At 55.6% G+C, this 17676-nt stretch overlaps 2 protein-coding genes across 7 annotated transcripts in view; both read right to left on the reverse strand.

Annotated features, from left to right (window-relative positions):
- Positions 1 to 400: 400 nt before the first annotated feature.
- Positions 401 to 10976, reverse strand: SCN1B (sodium voltage-gated channel beta subunit 1). 3 transcript variants are annotated; one of them, XM_064381491.1, is made up of 6 exons: positions 10587 to 10976; positions 8773 to 8939; positions 7726 to 7966; positions 1556 to 1697; positions 1146 to 1217; positions 401 to 1055 (listed from the first exon to the last, which is right to left on the reverse strand). In XM_064381491.1, exons 1-5 carry the CDS (start codon positions 10624 to 10626, stop codon positions 1151 to 1153), a joined length of 657 nt encoding a protein of 218 aa, XP_064237561.1. In that variant the 5' UTR covers positions 10627 to 10976; the 3' UTR covers positions 401 to 1055; positions 1146 to 1150. The 3 variants fall into 3 exon arrangements, with proteins under 3 accessions (XP_064237561.1, XP_064237562.1, XP_064237560.1); XM_064381492.1 differs by lacking the exon at positions 10587 to 10976 and adding an exon at positions 10150 to 10230; XM_064381490.1 differs by lacking the exon at positions 10587 to 10976 and adding an exon at positions 9934 to 10083.
- Positions 10977 to 15049: 4073 nt separating this feature from the next.
- GRAMD1A (GRAM domain containing 1A) overlaps positions 15050 to 17676 on the reverse strand; it is a 39545-nt gene continuing 36918 nt past the window's right edge. For all 4 annotated transcript variants that reach the window (XM_064381493.1, XM_021676533.2, XM_064381495.1 and 1 more), the window contains one exon: positions 15050 to 15469. In XM_064381493.1, coding sequence (XP_064237563.1) covers positions 15377 to 15469 — 93 coding nt within the window. In that variant the 3' untranslated portion in view covers positions 15050 to 15376. The remainder of the gene's footprint in view (positions 15470 to 17676) is intronic.

Below are 17676 nucleotides of genomic sequence, written 5' to 3' on the forward strand. Positions count from 1 at the left end.
CACTCAGCCCTGGGCCCTCACTGGGACACGCTGCCTTAGCCTGGCTTCCTCTGCCTCTCCATCCGTACCCGGCTCTCCTTCCCTCTCCTCCCCAGCGCCCACCTCTCCAGAGACCCACACTCTGCTGGGCACACCGCACACCCCGTGAAACCCCTGCACGCCAGCCTGAGCCTCCCCTCTCTTCCCTCCACGGCACCCTCTCCCTTCCTGGCTCCATCCCACTCTCCCTCACCACTCTTGGTCCCCCCTGAGCGAATGGCTCCCCTAACCCAAGCCTGACACAGACCAGGCACTAAGTGGCTTCACCTGTGGCCCACAGGCAGGGGCCCTGGAAAGCTGGCCCTAGGATTCAGGGACAGGAATGTGGGAAGGTGACGAGGCTCACAATCAAAACTCTGCATCAAGTCCAAGAGTCTTTATTTCATGAACAAAACTACTTCTGTAAAGAGACGAGGCTGAATGGGCCCCTTTCTAGGTGGCCACAGTTCAAGGCTGGTGAGAGAGGGCGAGGTTGGGCCGGGGCAGGAGTGCATCACGGGGACGGGGACCCCAGGTCCAGCCGGAGGAAGCGGGAGGGGAAATGATGCTGGGGAGGGAGAGTCGGAGTGGGCCCCAGAACCCCTTGCCCCAAACTGCTCCAGCCCATCATCGCGACCCCTGCCCCCGGGCAGGGAGGAGGCGGGGAGGGGCTGGCCCCCAGAAGTGCATGTCTGAAGCGGCCAATGTGTGCAAATCAGCAAGGAGGAGGGGTGCGGGGCCGCTGCCCCCACCTCACCGCCCCCCTCCCCAAACAGGCAGCAGAAGCAGGGTGGGGGCAGCGGCAGTATTGCTTTACCCATCATGCATGGCGGTGCGTGGCCGGGGGGCAGGAGCTGGAGGAGGCGAAGGTGGGGGTGCGAGCCAAGCCCCCTGCCCACTCCCTCCCCGGCGGCTCTGTCGGCAGGACTCTGAGGCTTTCCGGGGCCCAGAAGCGGCCACCCCACCCCAAATGCAGGCAGGCGGTATCTGGAGAGTCCCCATTAGGGCTGGCTCTTCCTTGAGGAGGGGCCCAGGGCCTGAAGGGGTGCAAGAGATGGGGAATTAGGGAACTGGGGGACTTCCACCCCTCCCAATCCCCGGGCCCCCTGCCTGCCCATCTGCCTTACCAGGGCTATTCGGCCACCTGGACACCCGTGCAGTTCTCTTTGCTTTCGGAGGTGATGGCCAGGTATTCCGAGCTGTGGGGGCAAGGCCAGGTGTACAGTGACCCCATTGTCAGACTGACCCAACCCCCAGGGGACAGGGAGGGTAGCGGTCTCTGCCCCGGGTACACAGGGCTCCTTAGAGAGTGGAGGGGGCTATGGTGGGCTCTTGAGTTTGAGGGAGGAAGGGGCTGGGCCCGACACCTCCTATCCCATGTCTGACAGAAAGCACTCCCCTCTGCGAGTACTGAGAGATGGCGCCCTGGGTCGCTCCCCCCCCCACCCTCCCCACCCCCACCCCCACTTCCCTGCTCTTCTCTGGTAGGTGTGACGGTGCCCTGGGTGCCCTCCTGCCTCCCAGTCACCCCACTTACGCGTTCTCTTGTGCAGCAGTCTCCGTGGCGGCAGCGATCTTCTTGTAGCAGTAAACCATCTCTGCCACGAGCCATATGGTCAGCACGACGATGAGCACATACATCATGATCTCAGACACGATGGACGCCATGTCTCTGTTGGCTGCAGTGGCCAGGCAAGGTTAAGGGGGTAGCCCAGGCTGCACGACAGCCCAGGTGTGGGGTAAGCTTGCTGTGTGAGCTTGGGCAAGTGGCTCGGCCTCCCTGGGCCTGGTGTGTGCGCTGTGATTATGAATACCCAGCCTTGGGTAGGCCTGGTGGGGGTCACCCTCAACCTGCCTCCCTGTGTAACTCGAGGGCACATCTGCGTCATTCAGGGCCTAAAAGCCGAAGCTCTGCAACCAGAAGGCTGAGGTTCAAAGGCTGGCTCTGCCACTAGTCAGCTGTGTGACCTTAGACAAGTGGGTCAATGTCTCTGGGCCTCTATTTCTTCAACTGTAAAATGTTGATACTTAAAATGCCTCCTTCATCAGAGTGCTGTGAAAATTAAATATGCTTTAAAAATCCTTAGAAGAGAGCTTGATCTATAAATAGCACTCAATAAAGGTTCGTTTTTATTAATATTATTATTATTGTTATAACTGGGGCAGTATAGCCTAATGGTCAAAAGCCTGGGCTCTGGGACCAGACTGCCAGGGTTCAAATCCTGACTCTGCTTCTTACTAGTTGTGTGGCCTCAGGGAAATGACGGCACCTCTCTGAGCCTCTGTAAAATGGAGATGGGAATACTCAGACCCTCTCGGGGGATTGCTGGGAGAGGAAATGAGTTAAAGTCCGTAACATGCTTGGACGAGCACACAGCCAGCACTGCCCAAGTGTTGGCGATTTTCTGGAAACCCTACATCCTCTCTACCGCGTGGCCCTGCCAATTGCCAACTTCTTGTCCTTGAGCCTAAATTTAAACTGTAAAGGGAACGCGCTTAGCCAGGGGACCAGAGTCAGAAGCCACCGCGTCGTCCTCAAGGCTGGATTTCCTAGGTGTCCATCCCACTTCTCTGGCCCCCTCCCAGATGGCTGAGATCCCATTTTCCCTGCTGTCCTCACATGGCCTCCCTCTGCTGTGAGTGGGGCACTTTCTGTGGCTCCTCCCTGTACAGATGGCACCAGTGCTTTCTGGGCCAGAGTGAGGGAGGGTGTGGGGCTGGATGCTCCCCCCACCTGCCCTGCCCCAGCTTCCCTGCAGGAGGAGCTGGGACAGGGTTCCCTTCTCATTCCTTCCTTCCTTCCTTCATTCAACAGACTTCTTTATTTTTTTCAAGAGACAGGGTCTTGCTCTATTGCTCAGGCTGGAGTGCAGTGGTGCAATCATAGCTCACTGCAGCTGGGAACTCCTAAGCTCAAGCAATCCTCCTGCCTCAGCCTCCCGAGTAGCTGGGACTACAAGTATGCACCACCAGGCCCAGTGAATTTTCTACTTTTTTCTTTTTTTTTGGTGGAGATGAGGTCTCACTGTGTTGCCCAAGCTGGTTTTGAACTCCTGGCCTCAAGCAGTCTTCCCACCTTGGCCTCCCAAAGTGCTGGGATAACAGGCATGAGCCACACTGCGCCCGGCCTCCACAGACATTATTAGTGTGTCTCATGTAGTGGGCGCCTGCTATGCTAAATTCTTTATCCAAACATCACCTTGATGCCCTGGAAAACCTCAAGGACAAATGCATCCTGCTCCCCACAGCAGCTGGCCTCAGAAACCACTCTGAGCTGGATGCACACTGGATAAAGCCCCATTATCGGAATTCTTGCCCCTGCTCCTGGAACTCAGTGCCCAAACAGATTTAGGTAACACGGCATGCCACAGGCAGCCTGCACATCTGAAGGCCAGCCACGACTCTGCAGGCCAGATTTCTCACCAGCCTCAGATGCTGCTGTGCCTCAAGGCATTTTCCACTCAGGTTGTGTGTGTCCAAAATAGGATTACTGTCCCCGTGGGTCCCCATCTGCCTGCTCCTACCATAGGTGGGCCACCCCCGGCAGCTTCCCAGTAGCTTCACCACCTCTCCCAGGTCAGTGAGGTTCTCACCACCATGACCCATCCCCTCCTTCTATGGAAATGAAATGGCTAATTCCTCAAGGGTCATTACCAGGAGGCAATATAGGTTGATGGCCAATACTGAAACTGCAGCAAGATTGTGGATGAAAATAATAAAAAGTTTGGTGTGGTGGCTCACATGTGTCATCCCAGCACTTGGGGAGGCTGAGGTGGGTGGACCACTGGAGGCCAGGAGTTCGAGACCAGCCTGGTCTACATAGCGAAACCCTATCTCTACTAAAAGTACAAAAGAATTAGCTGGGCGTGGTGGCACATGCCTGTAATCCCAGCTACTTTGGAGGCTGAGACAGGAGAACCGCTTGAACCCGGGAGGTGGAGGCTAAAGTGAGTCAAGATCATGCCACTGCACTCCAGCCTGGGTGACAGAGTGAGACTCTGACTCAATAATAATAGGTTGGGCATGGTAGCTCATGCCTGTAATCCCAGCACTTTGGGAGGCCGAGGCAGGTGGATCACCTGAGGTCAGGAGTTGAAGATCAGCCTGGTCATCATAGTGAAACCCCGTATCTACTAAAAATACAAAAAATTAGCTGGGCATGGTGGCGCGTGCCTGTAATCCCAGTTACTCAGGAGACTGAGGCAGGAGAATTGCCTGAACCCAGGAGGCGGAGGTTGCAGTGAGCCGAGATCGCGCCATTGCACTCCAGCCTGGGTAACAAGAGCGAAACTCTGTCTCAAAAAAAAAAAAAAAAAAAAAATTAGCCAGCCGTGGTGCACGCACCTGTAATCCCAGCTACTCAGGAGGCTGAGGCAGGAGAATCACTTGAACCCCGGAGGCAGAGGTTGCAACAAGCGGAGGACCACCATTGTACTCTAGCCTGGGTGACTGAGTGAGACTCTGTCTCAAAAAAAAAATACTGTAGTATCAGGGGTAATGAAGAATATAGTATAGTATAGATGGAATATTTTCAAATGCTGCAATAGGATTAATTTTTAAAATAATATAGCATAGAATGGTGGTTAATAAAAATATCCACCATGGTGGGGAATGTTAAAAATACTCTAGTATGATGGATTATGATAAAAGTACTGTAGACCAGGTGCGGAGGCTCACGCCTGTAATCCCAGCACTTAAGGCGGCTAAGGTGGGAAGATTGTTTGAGGCCAGGAGGTCGAGACCATCCTGGGCAACATAGCAAGATCCAGTCTCTACAAAAGAAAAAAAATAATAATTAGCCGGGCATAGTGGCTCACACCTGTAGTCCCAGCTACTTGGGAGGCTCAAGCAGGAGGATCGCTGGATTTCGGGAGTTCGAGGCTACTGTGGGCTATGATCATGCCACAGTATTCCAGCCTGGGTAACAGAGTGAGATTCTGTCTCTCTTTAACAAAAACCAAAAAACTATTGTATGTTTGACGATATTATAATAATATATTATAAAATATACTATAGTGGGTAATATAAAATACTATACTATAGCGGGTAATGTTTAAAAGGCAGTACTACCATATGGCAGATAAAAAACACTAGAATTGGGCCGGGCGCGGTGGCTCACGCCTGTAATCCCAGCACTTTGGGAGGCTGAGGCAGGTGGATCACGAGGTCAAGAGATCGAGACCATCCTGGTCAACAAGATGAAACCCCGTCTCTACTAAAAAATACAAAAATTAGCTGGGCATGGTGGCGCACGCCTGTAGTCCCAGCTACTCGGGAGGCTGAGGGAGGAGAATTGCCTGAACCCAGGAGGCGGAGGTTGCGGTGAGCCGAGATCGCACCATTGTACTCCAGCTTGGGTAACAAGAGCGAAACTCTGTCTCAAAAAAAAAAAATAATAACACTAGAATTGGGTGACTAGTGCAGAAAACGCAAACTCTGCAGGACCCAACATAAGTAACTGCATACAATGGTAAACGCTGGTGAAAACACGGGCTCTGGGAGGTGGCGTGATACAGTGGACAATCCTAAAAAAGAGAGGCTCAGGTCAGGCACGGTGGCTCACACCTGTAATCCCAGCACTTTGGTAGGCCGAGGGAGGTAGATCATCACCTGAGGTCAGGAGTTCAAGACCAGCCTGGCCAGTATGCTGAAACCCCATCTCTACTAAAAATACAAAAATTAGCGGGGCATGGTGGCGGGCATCTGTAATCCCAGCTACTCAGGAGGCTGAGGCAGGAGAATCACTTGAACCCAGGAGGCAGAGGTTGCAAGTGAGCCAAGATCACACCATTGCACTCCAGCCTGGACAACAAGAACAAGACGCCATCTCAAAAAATAAAAGTTAAAATAAAAAATAGAGAGGCACTACTGGGTCACAGTGTCCAGAGGACACAGCACCCTGGCTGAGTGCCAAGCAACAAGATGGAACGAACCCGGGTGGCTGAGCAGCGCCCTGAAGCCTCCCACCCTCTCCCTGTCTCACCTCTGCAGATCAGCAAGAGCAATAACACAGGTTTTGCTAAGCCCCAGTACCAGGGGCATCTTTGTCACAGCAACTCTGGGGGCGGGGCGCCATCATCCATGTCCACAGCTGACCCCCACTCCCCCGCCCAGCATCGTGACGAATGCCAGAGTGGCTCAGACATGCCTGCTGAATTGCGTTCTGCTACACCACTTTGACAATAAACGTAAAAATGCTAACTATAAAAAGAGACCCACAGGCTCTGGCTGATAACCGTACAGTGAATCATGGCCACGAACAGAGACGCAGTCACCCAAGCTTCTCTGGGTTCACGTCCAGCTCCCAATCATGTGATCTTGGCCACATAACTTTCCCTCCCTGAGCCTCGGTTTTCTCACCTGTAAAATGGAGATAGGAAGAGCCCCTACCCTACAGGATCGGGGGAGGATTCACTAAGGGACTCCATGTAAGGCACTGAGGCCAGCACCTGTGTCATGAAAAGGATGGGCAGTGCGTGTTGCCCGTGAGGATGCCTGTGCTGTGACCCCAAGAGACCTTTCTGCCACAGCTTGTAGCTGGTTCAAAGCCAAGGCTTTCTCCCCGACTCTCAGCCAGAGGCCACAGGGCCCTGGACAATTGTAATTGATTCCGAGCAGAAGATGGTTCAGAGAAGGGGTGGACCTCCCTCAAAGAAGGGGTTCAGGGTGGCTGAGGCAAAATGATGAGATGTTCAAAAATGTTGTGTAGACCCTTGCTGCTCAGAGCATGGGCCCCACACCTGTGGCCCCGCACTGCCTCACCTGAGAGCTTTAGAAAGGGCCTCTGAGCCCGCCCCAGAGACGCTGAGTGAAACTCTGCAGGCTAGTGCGACTCCCCAGTGTCAGGAGAGCAGAAGGGGGTGTGCAGCTCTGCTCAAGGTGGCACGCTCTCTTGCCTCGTCATGACAGAGGGCAGCAAGGCTGAGTTACTCAAACAGTAAGAACTGCCACCCAGCCGGGCGCGGTGGCTCACGCCTGTAATCCCAGCACTTTGGGAGGCTGAGGCGGGTGGATCACAAGGTCAAGAGATTGAGACCATCCTGGTCAACATGGTGAAACCCCATCTCTACTAAAAATACAAAAAATTAGCTGGGCATGGTGGCGCGTGCCTGTAGTCCCAGCTGCTCAGGAGGCTGAGGCAGGAGAATTGCCTGAACCCAGGAGGCGGAGGTTGCGGAGAGCCAAGATCGCGCCATTGCACTCCAGCCTGGGTAACAAGAGCGAAACTCTATCTCAAAAAAAAAAAAAAAGAACTGCCACCCTCGCCACCAGGTGCCAGGCTCTACTGGAAGCCGATCATGTGCCTGCAGCTGCTCAATCCTCATGACCCCCATGATGGAAGAATGACTCAAACCACACCCCAAGAAGTACATGGGATTATTATCCTGGGGGAGCCTGGGACAACCCTTTGGCTCAGAGACAAACGGCACCTGCCAGAGGTCACTCAGCACAGGTGACAGAGCTGGGTTCTGCACCCTGAGCGTCTGTGGGGAGACGCGTGCTTTGACCTCTCTGTGGGCTGGAGGGAAACAGAGGCCAGAGCTGCAGTGGGCGGCAGGGGCTTCTCCCCTCCCCCTCCAGCCCACTGCTGTGGGTGGTTGGCTGATCAGGCACAGAGCCAGCCTGCCCTGTCTGCTACCTGCCATCTGTCCCTCCATCTGGCTTGCCGGTGGGTGACAGTGAAGGGACAGGCAGCGCCCAACTCACCTTTGTCCACTACCTCAATGTGGATCTTCTTGACGACACTGGTGTTGTGCTCGTAGTTCTCAAAGAAGAGCAGGCGGTAGACGTGGCACTCGTAGTCGCCCGAGTGGTTGTAGGTGACATTGGTGATGAAGATGGACAGGTCCTGCAGGTCCTTGGTGCCCCGGCTGCCGTTCCACACCACGCGGCCCTCAAAGCGCTCGTCCTCCTCCAGCTGCAGCACCTCGTTCTCATAGCGCAGGATCTGGGGGTAGCCAGGGAGTGGGAGGTGTCACTGCCTGGGCCTCTCTTCCCTCACCTGACCCTGACTCTGTCTCCTGCCCTGACACCCATAGACACAGATGGCACACACATGGGCTCAGATGCCTTGACCTCAGGCAGGGAGGGCACAGGGGCAGAGGGCTAGAATCACGCCGGGAGCCAGCCAGACCCTGATTTTGCCTGTAGCCCTGAGATGCACAGGCGCACACACACATTCCTCAGTTATCCTCCCAAGCCCCATCTGGCCTCTGGGCCATCATTCTTTGCAGTTCTTTCTCAGCCACTGGACACACTCCTCCAGCAGGGACAGGCAGCCTGATCCCAGCGGCTTCAGACCCCAACTCTCTAGCACATCCTAAGTGTATGGTTTCCTCCCCCCAAAATGCAAAATACACATGTAATTTAAAGGAGGTTAAAAAAAAGTTCTGACTTCCTCTGTAGTGACTATCCGAGACATTATTTGCTGGTGCCAAATAAGTCCATTGGCATTTATTTCGTGCCAACCATGTGCCAGGTGTGTTAATGCATTCAATTCCCATACAAACCTATCAGCTAGAGACCACCGCCACCCCATCTTTACAGAGGAGGAAACTGACTTTCAGAGAGGCTCACTGGCTTGGCCAAGGTCACCAGCTGGCCACTGGTAGAGCCAGAATCTGAATCCAGGTCATCAATCACAGTATATTATTAAAACAAACAGACAAGCAAGCCCCCTCCCTGAGATCCAGCCCCACCACCTCCCGCCCATGGACCCCTCCCCTCCCACGCCCGCGCCCATCCCCCGCACACCTTGACAAACTCCTCAGTGCCCTTCTGGCGGAAGGTCCACTCGGTGAAGGTTTCAGCAGTGGTCTCGCTGCGGCGCTTGCAGGAGATGCACAGAATTTTGAAGGTCATCCCGTACACGGCCTCGGTCTCCGAGTCCACCTCCACGCAGCCCCCCCAGGCTGAGGACACTGTGGGGACAGCAGGCTCAGGTCAAGTATAGGCACCCATTGCCCTAAACGATGCCAGACCCCTCAGAAACTATCTCTTATCCCCTCAGTGACGACAAGGAGACAGGACTAGATGCAGGCTGAGCCCTGTCACTCACTACGTGACCTCAGCAAGTCATTCATCTCTGAGTCTCAGTTTCCCTCTCTCTTGTTGAAAGAAGTGGTCCTCTTTGCTTCCAGCAGTGGCTGGGCTCATTTTCATACATTAGGTAGGGCCTGGCCCTTGAGAGGCCCCAGAAGTGGGACTGTCAACATTGCTAGTAACTCAGACTTTTTGTACCCGAGTGCCCCTTCCTCAGAAAGTCCCTTGCTGGAAGTACCCAAGCATGTAGGTGGTAGAATGAGAATTCCAGCTAAGTTAGAAGTTCAAGGTGGCAGTCACTTCCACCACTAAATTCAAAGCCAGCTAGCCCCAGGAGAAATGGGTTGGGAGAAAAGATCTGGGGGATTGTGGGGAGGTTGGCACTGGAACCCGGCTGACCCACTCTCAGCTCCACTCCTCAGCCCCACAAGCCCCTGTGTGAGCCATCCCCTCCCCAGCCTCTGCTGCCTCTGTCACCCCTCTTTCCCAGGCTCCCCGCTTCTAGAGCTCTTCCCACCCCAACCCCATCCACTCTTCAAAGCCCTTTCCTGATCTCTCTCCTGCACCAGGGCCTTTGTGTCCCACTGAATTCCAGTGTTTGAATTTCCCCTTCGCACTCTTCCCTGGCACCTCCTTCCTGCCTCCCAGCACTCTGTGGCTAACGCTGTCTCTTCTGCTCCAGCCCCATGCTGTCCTTGTCTCCTGATCCTCAGGAATTCTCATCCATCCTCCTCCCCTGCTCTTTCAGACTCCCTGAGGGCCTCTGTCTCAGTCTCTCCCATCTTTGTCCCTCTCAGGGGTCTCTCTGAAGGTCCCTCCACTTTGTGTCCACTCTCTGGGCTCAGAAAGAGACCTCTCCTGGTCTCTTCCCACCTTTCCACGTCTCTCCCTTCTCAAACTCCATGCCAGATTCTCTCTCGGTGTTCAGGGCACCTCCATCTCCCTCTCTCCTCTCCATCTCCTTCTGCCTCTCTCAAGTTTCCCTTTCTCCACCCGCTCAGTCTCTTAACTCTCACTCTCTTTCTCCAATATCCCTCTTTCAGTCTCCGTGTCCCCCTTGACCCCCATGTCCCCAGCCTCCCAGCGGACCTCCTCAGGTGCACTCCGAGTCCTTCTCTGTCTCTCGCCCCCTCCCTCCCGTCTCCATCTCTCCCTGTCCCTCCGTCTCTCCCGTCCCAGTCTCCGGGCGCCGCCTTCCCCCCACCCCCCTCCCCCGGCTGTGGGTGTCACATTGCAGCCTGCGGGGCTCCGGGAGCAGCTGACTCCGCGTTTCCTCGCCCCCGGCTGAGCGCCTGCAGCGGAGAGGCTGTGCCAGCTCGGCCGACGCCCGCTGGAGCCCACCCGCACCTCCACCGCCCTCCCCAAGCCCCGCTCCCGCGCGCACAACTTCTGAAGCGGACTTGGCGGGGCCCGGGGATGGGCCAAGGCGGCCCTCGAGCGACCGCCCGGTGTCCCGAGCGCCACTCCCACCTCCCCGCCAGCGCCCTCGTGGTGCCCCCGGCTGCAGGCGCCCCCCGCGCACTCACCCAGTGCCGCGCCGACCACGAAGGCCAGCAGCCTCCCCATGGCTGCACGGCGCGCGCTGCGCCCCCTTCCCGGGCCGCCGGTATTAATAGCGGGCGAGAGGCGGCGGGACCCAGCGGCGGTTAGAATGTCCCCGGGAGCGCGCGGGCGCAGCAGCTGTGACTCTGGGACCGGCGAAGGGGGAGGAGGGGGGGCGCGGCCCCCCCGCTCCGGTTACCGCCGGGGCCCCAGCCCCGGGGCCCGGCGTCCGGGCATCCCCGCCGCGCGGGCGGCGGTCGCTGCTCGGGCTGCTGCGCTGGCGCGCGCAGCCGGGCGCATCCGCCAGGTGCACCGACCCCGGTCCCGCTCCGGCTCGGGCGCGCTCGGGCGCGGACCGCGGTCTCCTGCGCACTGCAGCGGCAGCGGCCTCGGCCTAGGGAGGGAGGAGGGAGAGGGAGGGGGCGGGATGAATCACCGCGGGGGGAGGGCGCGGCCGCCCAGCCTTTGCCGCAGCGGCCCGGGAGGCGCCCGCTGCACCGGCCTCTCCTGGTGGCGTAGGGACCGCGACTTCTGGGAACGGGACAGGTGGTCTGGGTGTCTCCGACCCCGCTGGGCTCTGGGGACCACCCCCACCTTCCCAGGGAGTCTGGGAAAGGTCACCCCCAGAGTCACAGGAGGACTTGGAGCGCAGTTTGGGGACCGGGTTTCCGACTTCCAATGATGGAGGTCATCCTCAGGAGTTGGAGGAAGCGAACCTCCAAGTGATCTCTCCTCTTCTGATATCCAGGCCCGGGAGTCACTGTGCAGGGACACCAAGTAGGCATTAGAGGAGGGTGGGGGACTGTCCAGCTAGGACTGCAGATACAATCCAGACCTCACCCAAGCAGGGGGGCACCCTGGAGAGAAGCAGCCTGGGGATCTGGAGGTGCCGTTTCAGGAGGAGGACCCCTTCATGATCCCCTGCACCCCTTTATGTCCCTGATATCACTTACCCGTCTCTCCTCCCACTCCACTCTGGCTGTCCAGGCCCTCCTGCTGTTTCCAACACAGAGGACCCATTCCTGCCTCGGGCCTTGGCCCCTGCTCTCCCCTCGGCCCGCCACTTTCCCTCTGCCTCCATGGCTCCAATGTCACCTTCGTCAGGTCTTCCGTGTCCCTTCAGGGTAAACTGCCTCCCAAGCTCCTAAATTGACCTCCTTTACTCTTGTTGAGTGTTTTTCACAGCACCCTCACTACCTGACATTATGTTCTTCCTGTTTATTTTTTTGAGATGGGAGTCTCACTCTGTCGCCCAGGCCGGAGTGCAGTGGCGGGATCTTGGCTCACTGCAACCTCTGCCTCCCGGGTTAAAGCGATTCTCCCACCTCAGTCTCCCTAGTAGCTGGGAGTACAGGCGTGCACCACCACACCTGGCTAATTTTTATTTTTATTTTTTAGTAGAGACAGGGTTTCACCATGTTGGCCTCAACGCCTGGCCTCAAGTGATCCTCCTGCCTCGGCCTTCCAAAGTGCCGGGATTACAGGTGTGAGCCACCACACCTGGCCATGTTCTTCTTTTGTGGTGTTAGTTCATCCCCTGTTCCTCCAGCCTAGGAATACAAGATCCCCAAGGTGGACCAGGTGCAGTGGCTTATGCCTGTAATCCCAGCACTTTGGGACACAGAGGCAGGCAGATCACCTGAGGTCAGGAGTTCTGGACCAGTCTAGCCAACATGGTGAAACCCCATCTCTAGTAAAAATACAAAAGAATTAGCTGGGAGTGGTGGCGGGCACCTGCGATCCCAGACTCAGGAGGCTGAGGAAGGAGAATCGCTTGAACCCGGGAGGCGGAGGTTGCAGTGAGCTGAGATCACGCCACTGTATTCTAGCCTGGCAACAGAGGGAGATTCTGTCTCAAAAAAAAAAAAAAAGAGAGAGATTCCTCAAGGTGAGGACACTGTCCTGTGCACCACCATGTCTCTTGCACCTTGAACTGTTCCTGGCACATTGCAGGTACTCAATCTGTATTTGTCAAGCAAATAAATGAATGCCAATGTTTACTAAGCCCTTGGAATTCACTGAACCCACTTGTACTGCCTCAAACCTTCAGCAAGTTCTATTATCCCCATTTTACGGATGAAAAAGCTGAGCCTGGGAGAGGGCCGCTCCCTTGCCCAGAGTCATGTAGTTGGCCTAGGATGGATCTGGAATCCTGCTCCAGCAGGGGAGAGTGGCCTGTCCTACCAATAGGTTCTGCCAAATGGAGAGAATGGAGGTGGGAGTTCTGGGCTGTCAGGACCAGGCTGGGAGTGAGACTCTTGGCTGAAGGGTCACTACCCAGGCCCTCACCTCCAATTCTGGGTGGGGTACGGTCCCAGAGTCCCCCTGGCCCAGCCCTGCCATGCAAGAGGAGCCAGGGTGTGAGGCAGGACCATGGCAGATGGGCAGGGAGCCAGGGACACCAGACACCTCTGTGGTCTAGACCTTTATGCCAGCACCTCCTGAGTTGTGAAATTGCCCTGCAGAAAATAACCCTCTTGCTGTTCCGGGCCCTTCCTCTGGTGGGGGATGGTAGGCGAAGGCACAGTGAGGACAGGCCTCAGTACTGGACAGGAAGCACCTCACAGCCTTACAAACTGATGTTCAGTGAGCATCTACTATGTATGGGCTTGGTGCTTCTAAGTATTCGAAGCACTTTACTAACATCAGCTCATTTAATTCTTCCTATAGGTGATATTACTATACCCATGTTACAGATATAGAAAACTGAGGCTCGGCATGGGTACCTTGCCATGATCACACAGCTAGACAGTGGGAGTTGCTGGCTCTGCCTCCTATGCCGCTCCTCCACTCTCCAATCCCCCTCCAGTCCCCTGCCCCAAGCCATCAGTTAGGATGATTCTTATAGCCGGGGGTGTGACATGTCAAGGGTGTCTCTTTACCCCACACACTCACTCTGGAACCAGGACAAGGTTTGAGTGAGGTGGACCTGGGTTCTACCTGGACCAGGGACTTTGCCTCCAAGCTCATTTATTTCCTAATCTGTAAAACAGGGATCCAACCCACCTCAGCCTGAATAGGCTGTGGTGGGGTCCTGAGGGCGTTAGGACCTTGAATCTAAATGTGGAGACTCCAGGGGCCAGGCCTGCAGTCCGCCTCCCTGTTGGGTAGCCTCGGCATGTACATCTTCTGTCTCTACCTCGGGGAGTCACTGTGAGAATAAAATGAACATCAGATCTTGGCAAAGAGCTGGTACGTACATTACTTGGTACTCACTACACGAGTTACTTTTTCCCTCTATTTTTATGCAATAAGCATAACATTTATTTGAAAACTTACTCCATTCCATCTGTGCCAGGCCCTGTTCTAAGTAGCCACATTTATGAACTCCTCGAATCTATAATAGTGGTTCGCAAAGTGTGGTCTGGGGCTGGGTGCGGTGGCTCATGCCTATAATCCCAACACTGTGGGAAGCTGAGGCGGGAGGATCACTTGAGGCCAAGAGTTCGAGACCAGCCTGGGCAACACAGTGGAGATCCCATCTTTAAAAAGAAATTAAAAATTAGCCAGGCTTGGTGGCTTACACCTGTAGTCCCAGCTACTCAGAAGGCTGAGGTGGGAGGATGGTTTGAGAACAGGAGGTTGAGGCTGCTGTGAGCTATGTTTGTGCCACTGCACTGCAGCCTGGGCGACAGAGAAACCCTAACTTAACACAAACAGGGCCGGGCACGTTGGCTCACGCCTGTAATCCCAGCACTTTGGGAGGCCGAGGTAGGTGGATCACCCGAGATCAGGAGTTCGAGTCCAGCCTGACCAACATGGAGAAACCCCGTCTCTACTAAAAATACAAAATTAGCTGGACGTGGTGGAGCATGCCTGTAATCCCAGCTGCTGGGGAGGCTGAAGCAGAAGAATTGCTTGAACCCAGGATATGGAGGTTGCAGTGAGTCGAGATTGCGCCATTGCACTCCAGCCTGGGCGACAAGAGTGAAACTCCGTCTCAAAAACCAAAAACAAAATGTGGTCTGAGATGGCACCATACGCGTCTCCTGGAAACTTGTTATAAAGGCAGAATCCCAGCCCTGCCCCAGGCATACTGAACTAGAAATTTGGAGGGAGGAGCCCCACAGTCTGTTTTGCACCAAGCCCTCCAGTAGGTTCGAATGCAGCTCAAGATTGAGAACCACTCCCTTCTAACAACCCTGAGACGGGTGCTGTAATTCCGCCCATTGTACAGGAGAGGGCGCTGAAGCTCCGAAGGGTTGACCCACTGCCGTAACGCGACTGCTGGGAAGCAGGATTTGAACTCTGGCCACCAGACTGCCCTCGGAGTTCCTGCGCTAACCGCAGATGATGTAAAGCTTGTGTAAGATGCTAGGGGAATTCCAGATCGTTTCAGTGACTATGGCCCAGGAAACAGACAGAGGTCCCCTCCCCACCATGGCAGGATCTGAGTGCCACAGGAGGCTCCCACCCACCCCCAGGTCCCCACAGGCACAGCCACAGCCACTTCTGACCCTTTATTGGGGAACTGTTGGCCCCAAATAAATATAATACATTAAACCCAGAGCTGAGGGAATCGTGCACCCCAGGAGGCGACCCCCACAACCTCAGCCAGGCGAAATAAGTTAGTGGGGGGCGTGCCTGATGCCAGGCCAGCTCCCTGGGATAAAGTGCATCTCAGTTCCGTGGCCCCCATATCTGCGCAGCCCCCGTCAGGCCGTCAGGAGGGGCGGGCGGGAGATGCCTGGCGCTCACACCGTGCCAGCAGTGGCCGCCAAGGCTCTGTGTGTCCATCTGTCCACATGGGGGAACAGCTGCGTGACCTGGGTCCTCAGGAGAAGCTGTCATCGGGCCGGGGCTGGGCGTCGAACGGAGGGTCTGAGATTGTGATGCCTTGGTGAAGCTTTTCCAGTGAGAACTTCATCTGCAGGGAGGAGGTGAGCAGGGTCGGAGGTGAACACTGGAGGGTAGTGGTGGGTGATGTCGCCCACCCCCATCCTGCCGTTGAGAAACTGAAGACGGTCCAGAGGCCATACCGCCCCACCCCAGGGTCCCTCTGTGAGAAGAGCGCAGTCACGCTGCACCCAGTTTAACTTCTCAGAGGTAGCAGAGGAAGGGGCTTAGTGTGCACCTGGGACCCCGATGGCCCGGGTTCAAATCCTGGCTCTGCTGCTTACCTCAGGTAACCTCGGGCAAGTCCTGTAACCACCCTGAGCCAAATCCCTTCATTTGAAATATGGGTCTGTATCACATCTGCTCCGGTCCTGAAGAGCACGGAGAACCTGGTGCACACTAAGTGCTCAGCACGCGTTAGCTGTCACCACCCCCTCTGTGACCTCGGGCAGGTTCCTGAGCTCCTCGCACCTCCGGATGCCTCATACTACCTACCTATGCATAGAACCTGGATTAACGGCTGGGTGTGGTGGCTCACGTCTGTAATCCCAGCGCTTTGGGAGGCTGAGGTGGATCACTTGAGGTCAGGAGATTGAGACCAGCCTGGCCAACATGGTGAAACCCCGTCTCTACTAAAAATACAAAAATTAGCCCGGCATAGTGGCGGGTACCTGTAATCCCAACTACTCGGGAGGCTGAGGCACAAGAATCGCTTGAACCTGGGAGGCAGAGGTTGCAGTGAGCCGAGATTAGGCCACTGCACATCAGCCTGGGCAACAGATCGAGACTGTGTCTCAAAAAGACTGGGCTAGCAAGAGCGTCTTCCTCAAAGGCTGGCGGTGGGGATAAGGCAGTCGTGCTTAACGCTTAGAATAGCCCAGCCGCAGGTAAGTGCTCAATCTGCACCTACCGTGAGCACCAATCTGTGATGCCCACTCTGCACCCTTGGCAATTTGAGAGAGAGGAAAATGATAAAAATTTAACTCAGGGCCAGGCACAATGGCTCACACCTGCAATCCTAGCACTTTGGGAGGCCGAGGGGGAGGATTGTCTGAGGCCAGGAGTTTGAGATCAGCCTGGCCAACATGGTGAGGCTCCAGTCTCTATAAAAAATGTAAAAATAGTCCAGGCGTGGTGGTGCATGCCTATAGTCCCAGCTACTTAGGAGGCTGAGGCAGGAGGATTGCTTGAGCCAGGAGTTCGAGGCTGCATTCAACCATGACCATGCCACTGCACTCCAGCCTGGGCAACAGACTGAGATCCTGTCTCAAAAGAATAAAATAAAAGGGCCTGGCGTGGTGGCTCATGCCTGTAATCCAACAGTTTGGGAGGCCAAGGAGGGTGGATCATGAGGTCAGTAATTCAAGACCAGTCTGGCTAACATAGTGAAACCCCGTCTCTACTAAAAAAAAAATACAAAAAAAATTAGCCGGATGTGGTGGTGGGCACCCGTAATCCCAGCTACTGGGGAGGCTGAGGCAAGAGAATCATGTGAACCCAGGGGGCGGGGGTTGCAGTGAGCCGAGATCACACCATTGCACTCCAGCCTGGGGACAGAAACTCTGTCTCAAAAAAAAAAAAAAAAAAAGAATAAAATAACACAGGATGGGGGGCCATGCCCACCCTTCTCCATGAGTGATGGGCTAAGCCTTCATCCCTGCCCCATCCCGTCCTGCCCAGCGCTTTCCAGTGCAAGTCTCTCCCTGGGAGCTTGATTTCAGGGAGCAATGACACTCCTAAGAATGAGCCTTCTGATATGGAAGGGTCTGACCAGACGAGATTTTCACCGTCACCCACAACTTCAGCTCTGATGGCCTTGGAAATGTAGCCAATTCCAGACCCTTGTTTCCCACCTGCTTTCCCCCTTAGACACCTTCCCCAGTACCCAACACTTGCTCCGACCTACCACAACTGCAGCCTGAGTCTACGGGGGCCTGAGGGCATGGCCGTGTGATGACATCACATTTATTGGGCATCTGCTTTGTCCCTGGTGCTAGGCTCACACTCAGGACAGCCAGTGCACATCGGTGTTTCCTGCGGGCCTGGCATCACTCCCAGTGTCAGCCTGTCTCATCCTCACAGCAGTCTTTGAGGCAGCATCAGCATTATTATCCCGTGCACGAAGGAAGCCACAGCCACCATGGCAAAGTCGCTTGCATGAGATCACACACCGGAAGTGGAACGGGGTTGCCTGAGTAGACACTGCCCCTGAACTACACTGAGTGTCTGGGTCCACTC

Source organism: Aotus nancymaae, unplaced genomic scaffold (assembly GCF_030222135.1).
Source record: "Aotus nancymaae isolate 86718 unplaced genomic scaffold, 86718_ANA_hifiasm-v0.15.2.pri h1tg000028l, whole genome shotgun sequence".
NCBI lineage: Eukaryota > Metazoa > Chordata > Mammalia > Primates > Aotidae > Aotus > Aotus nancymaae.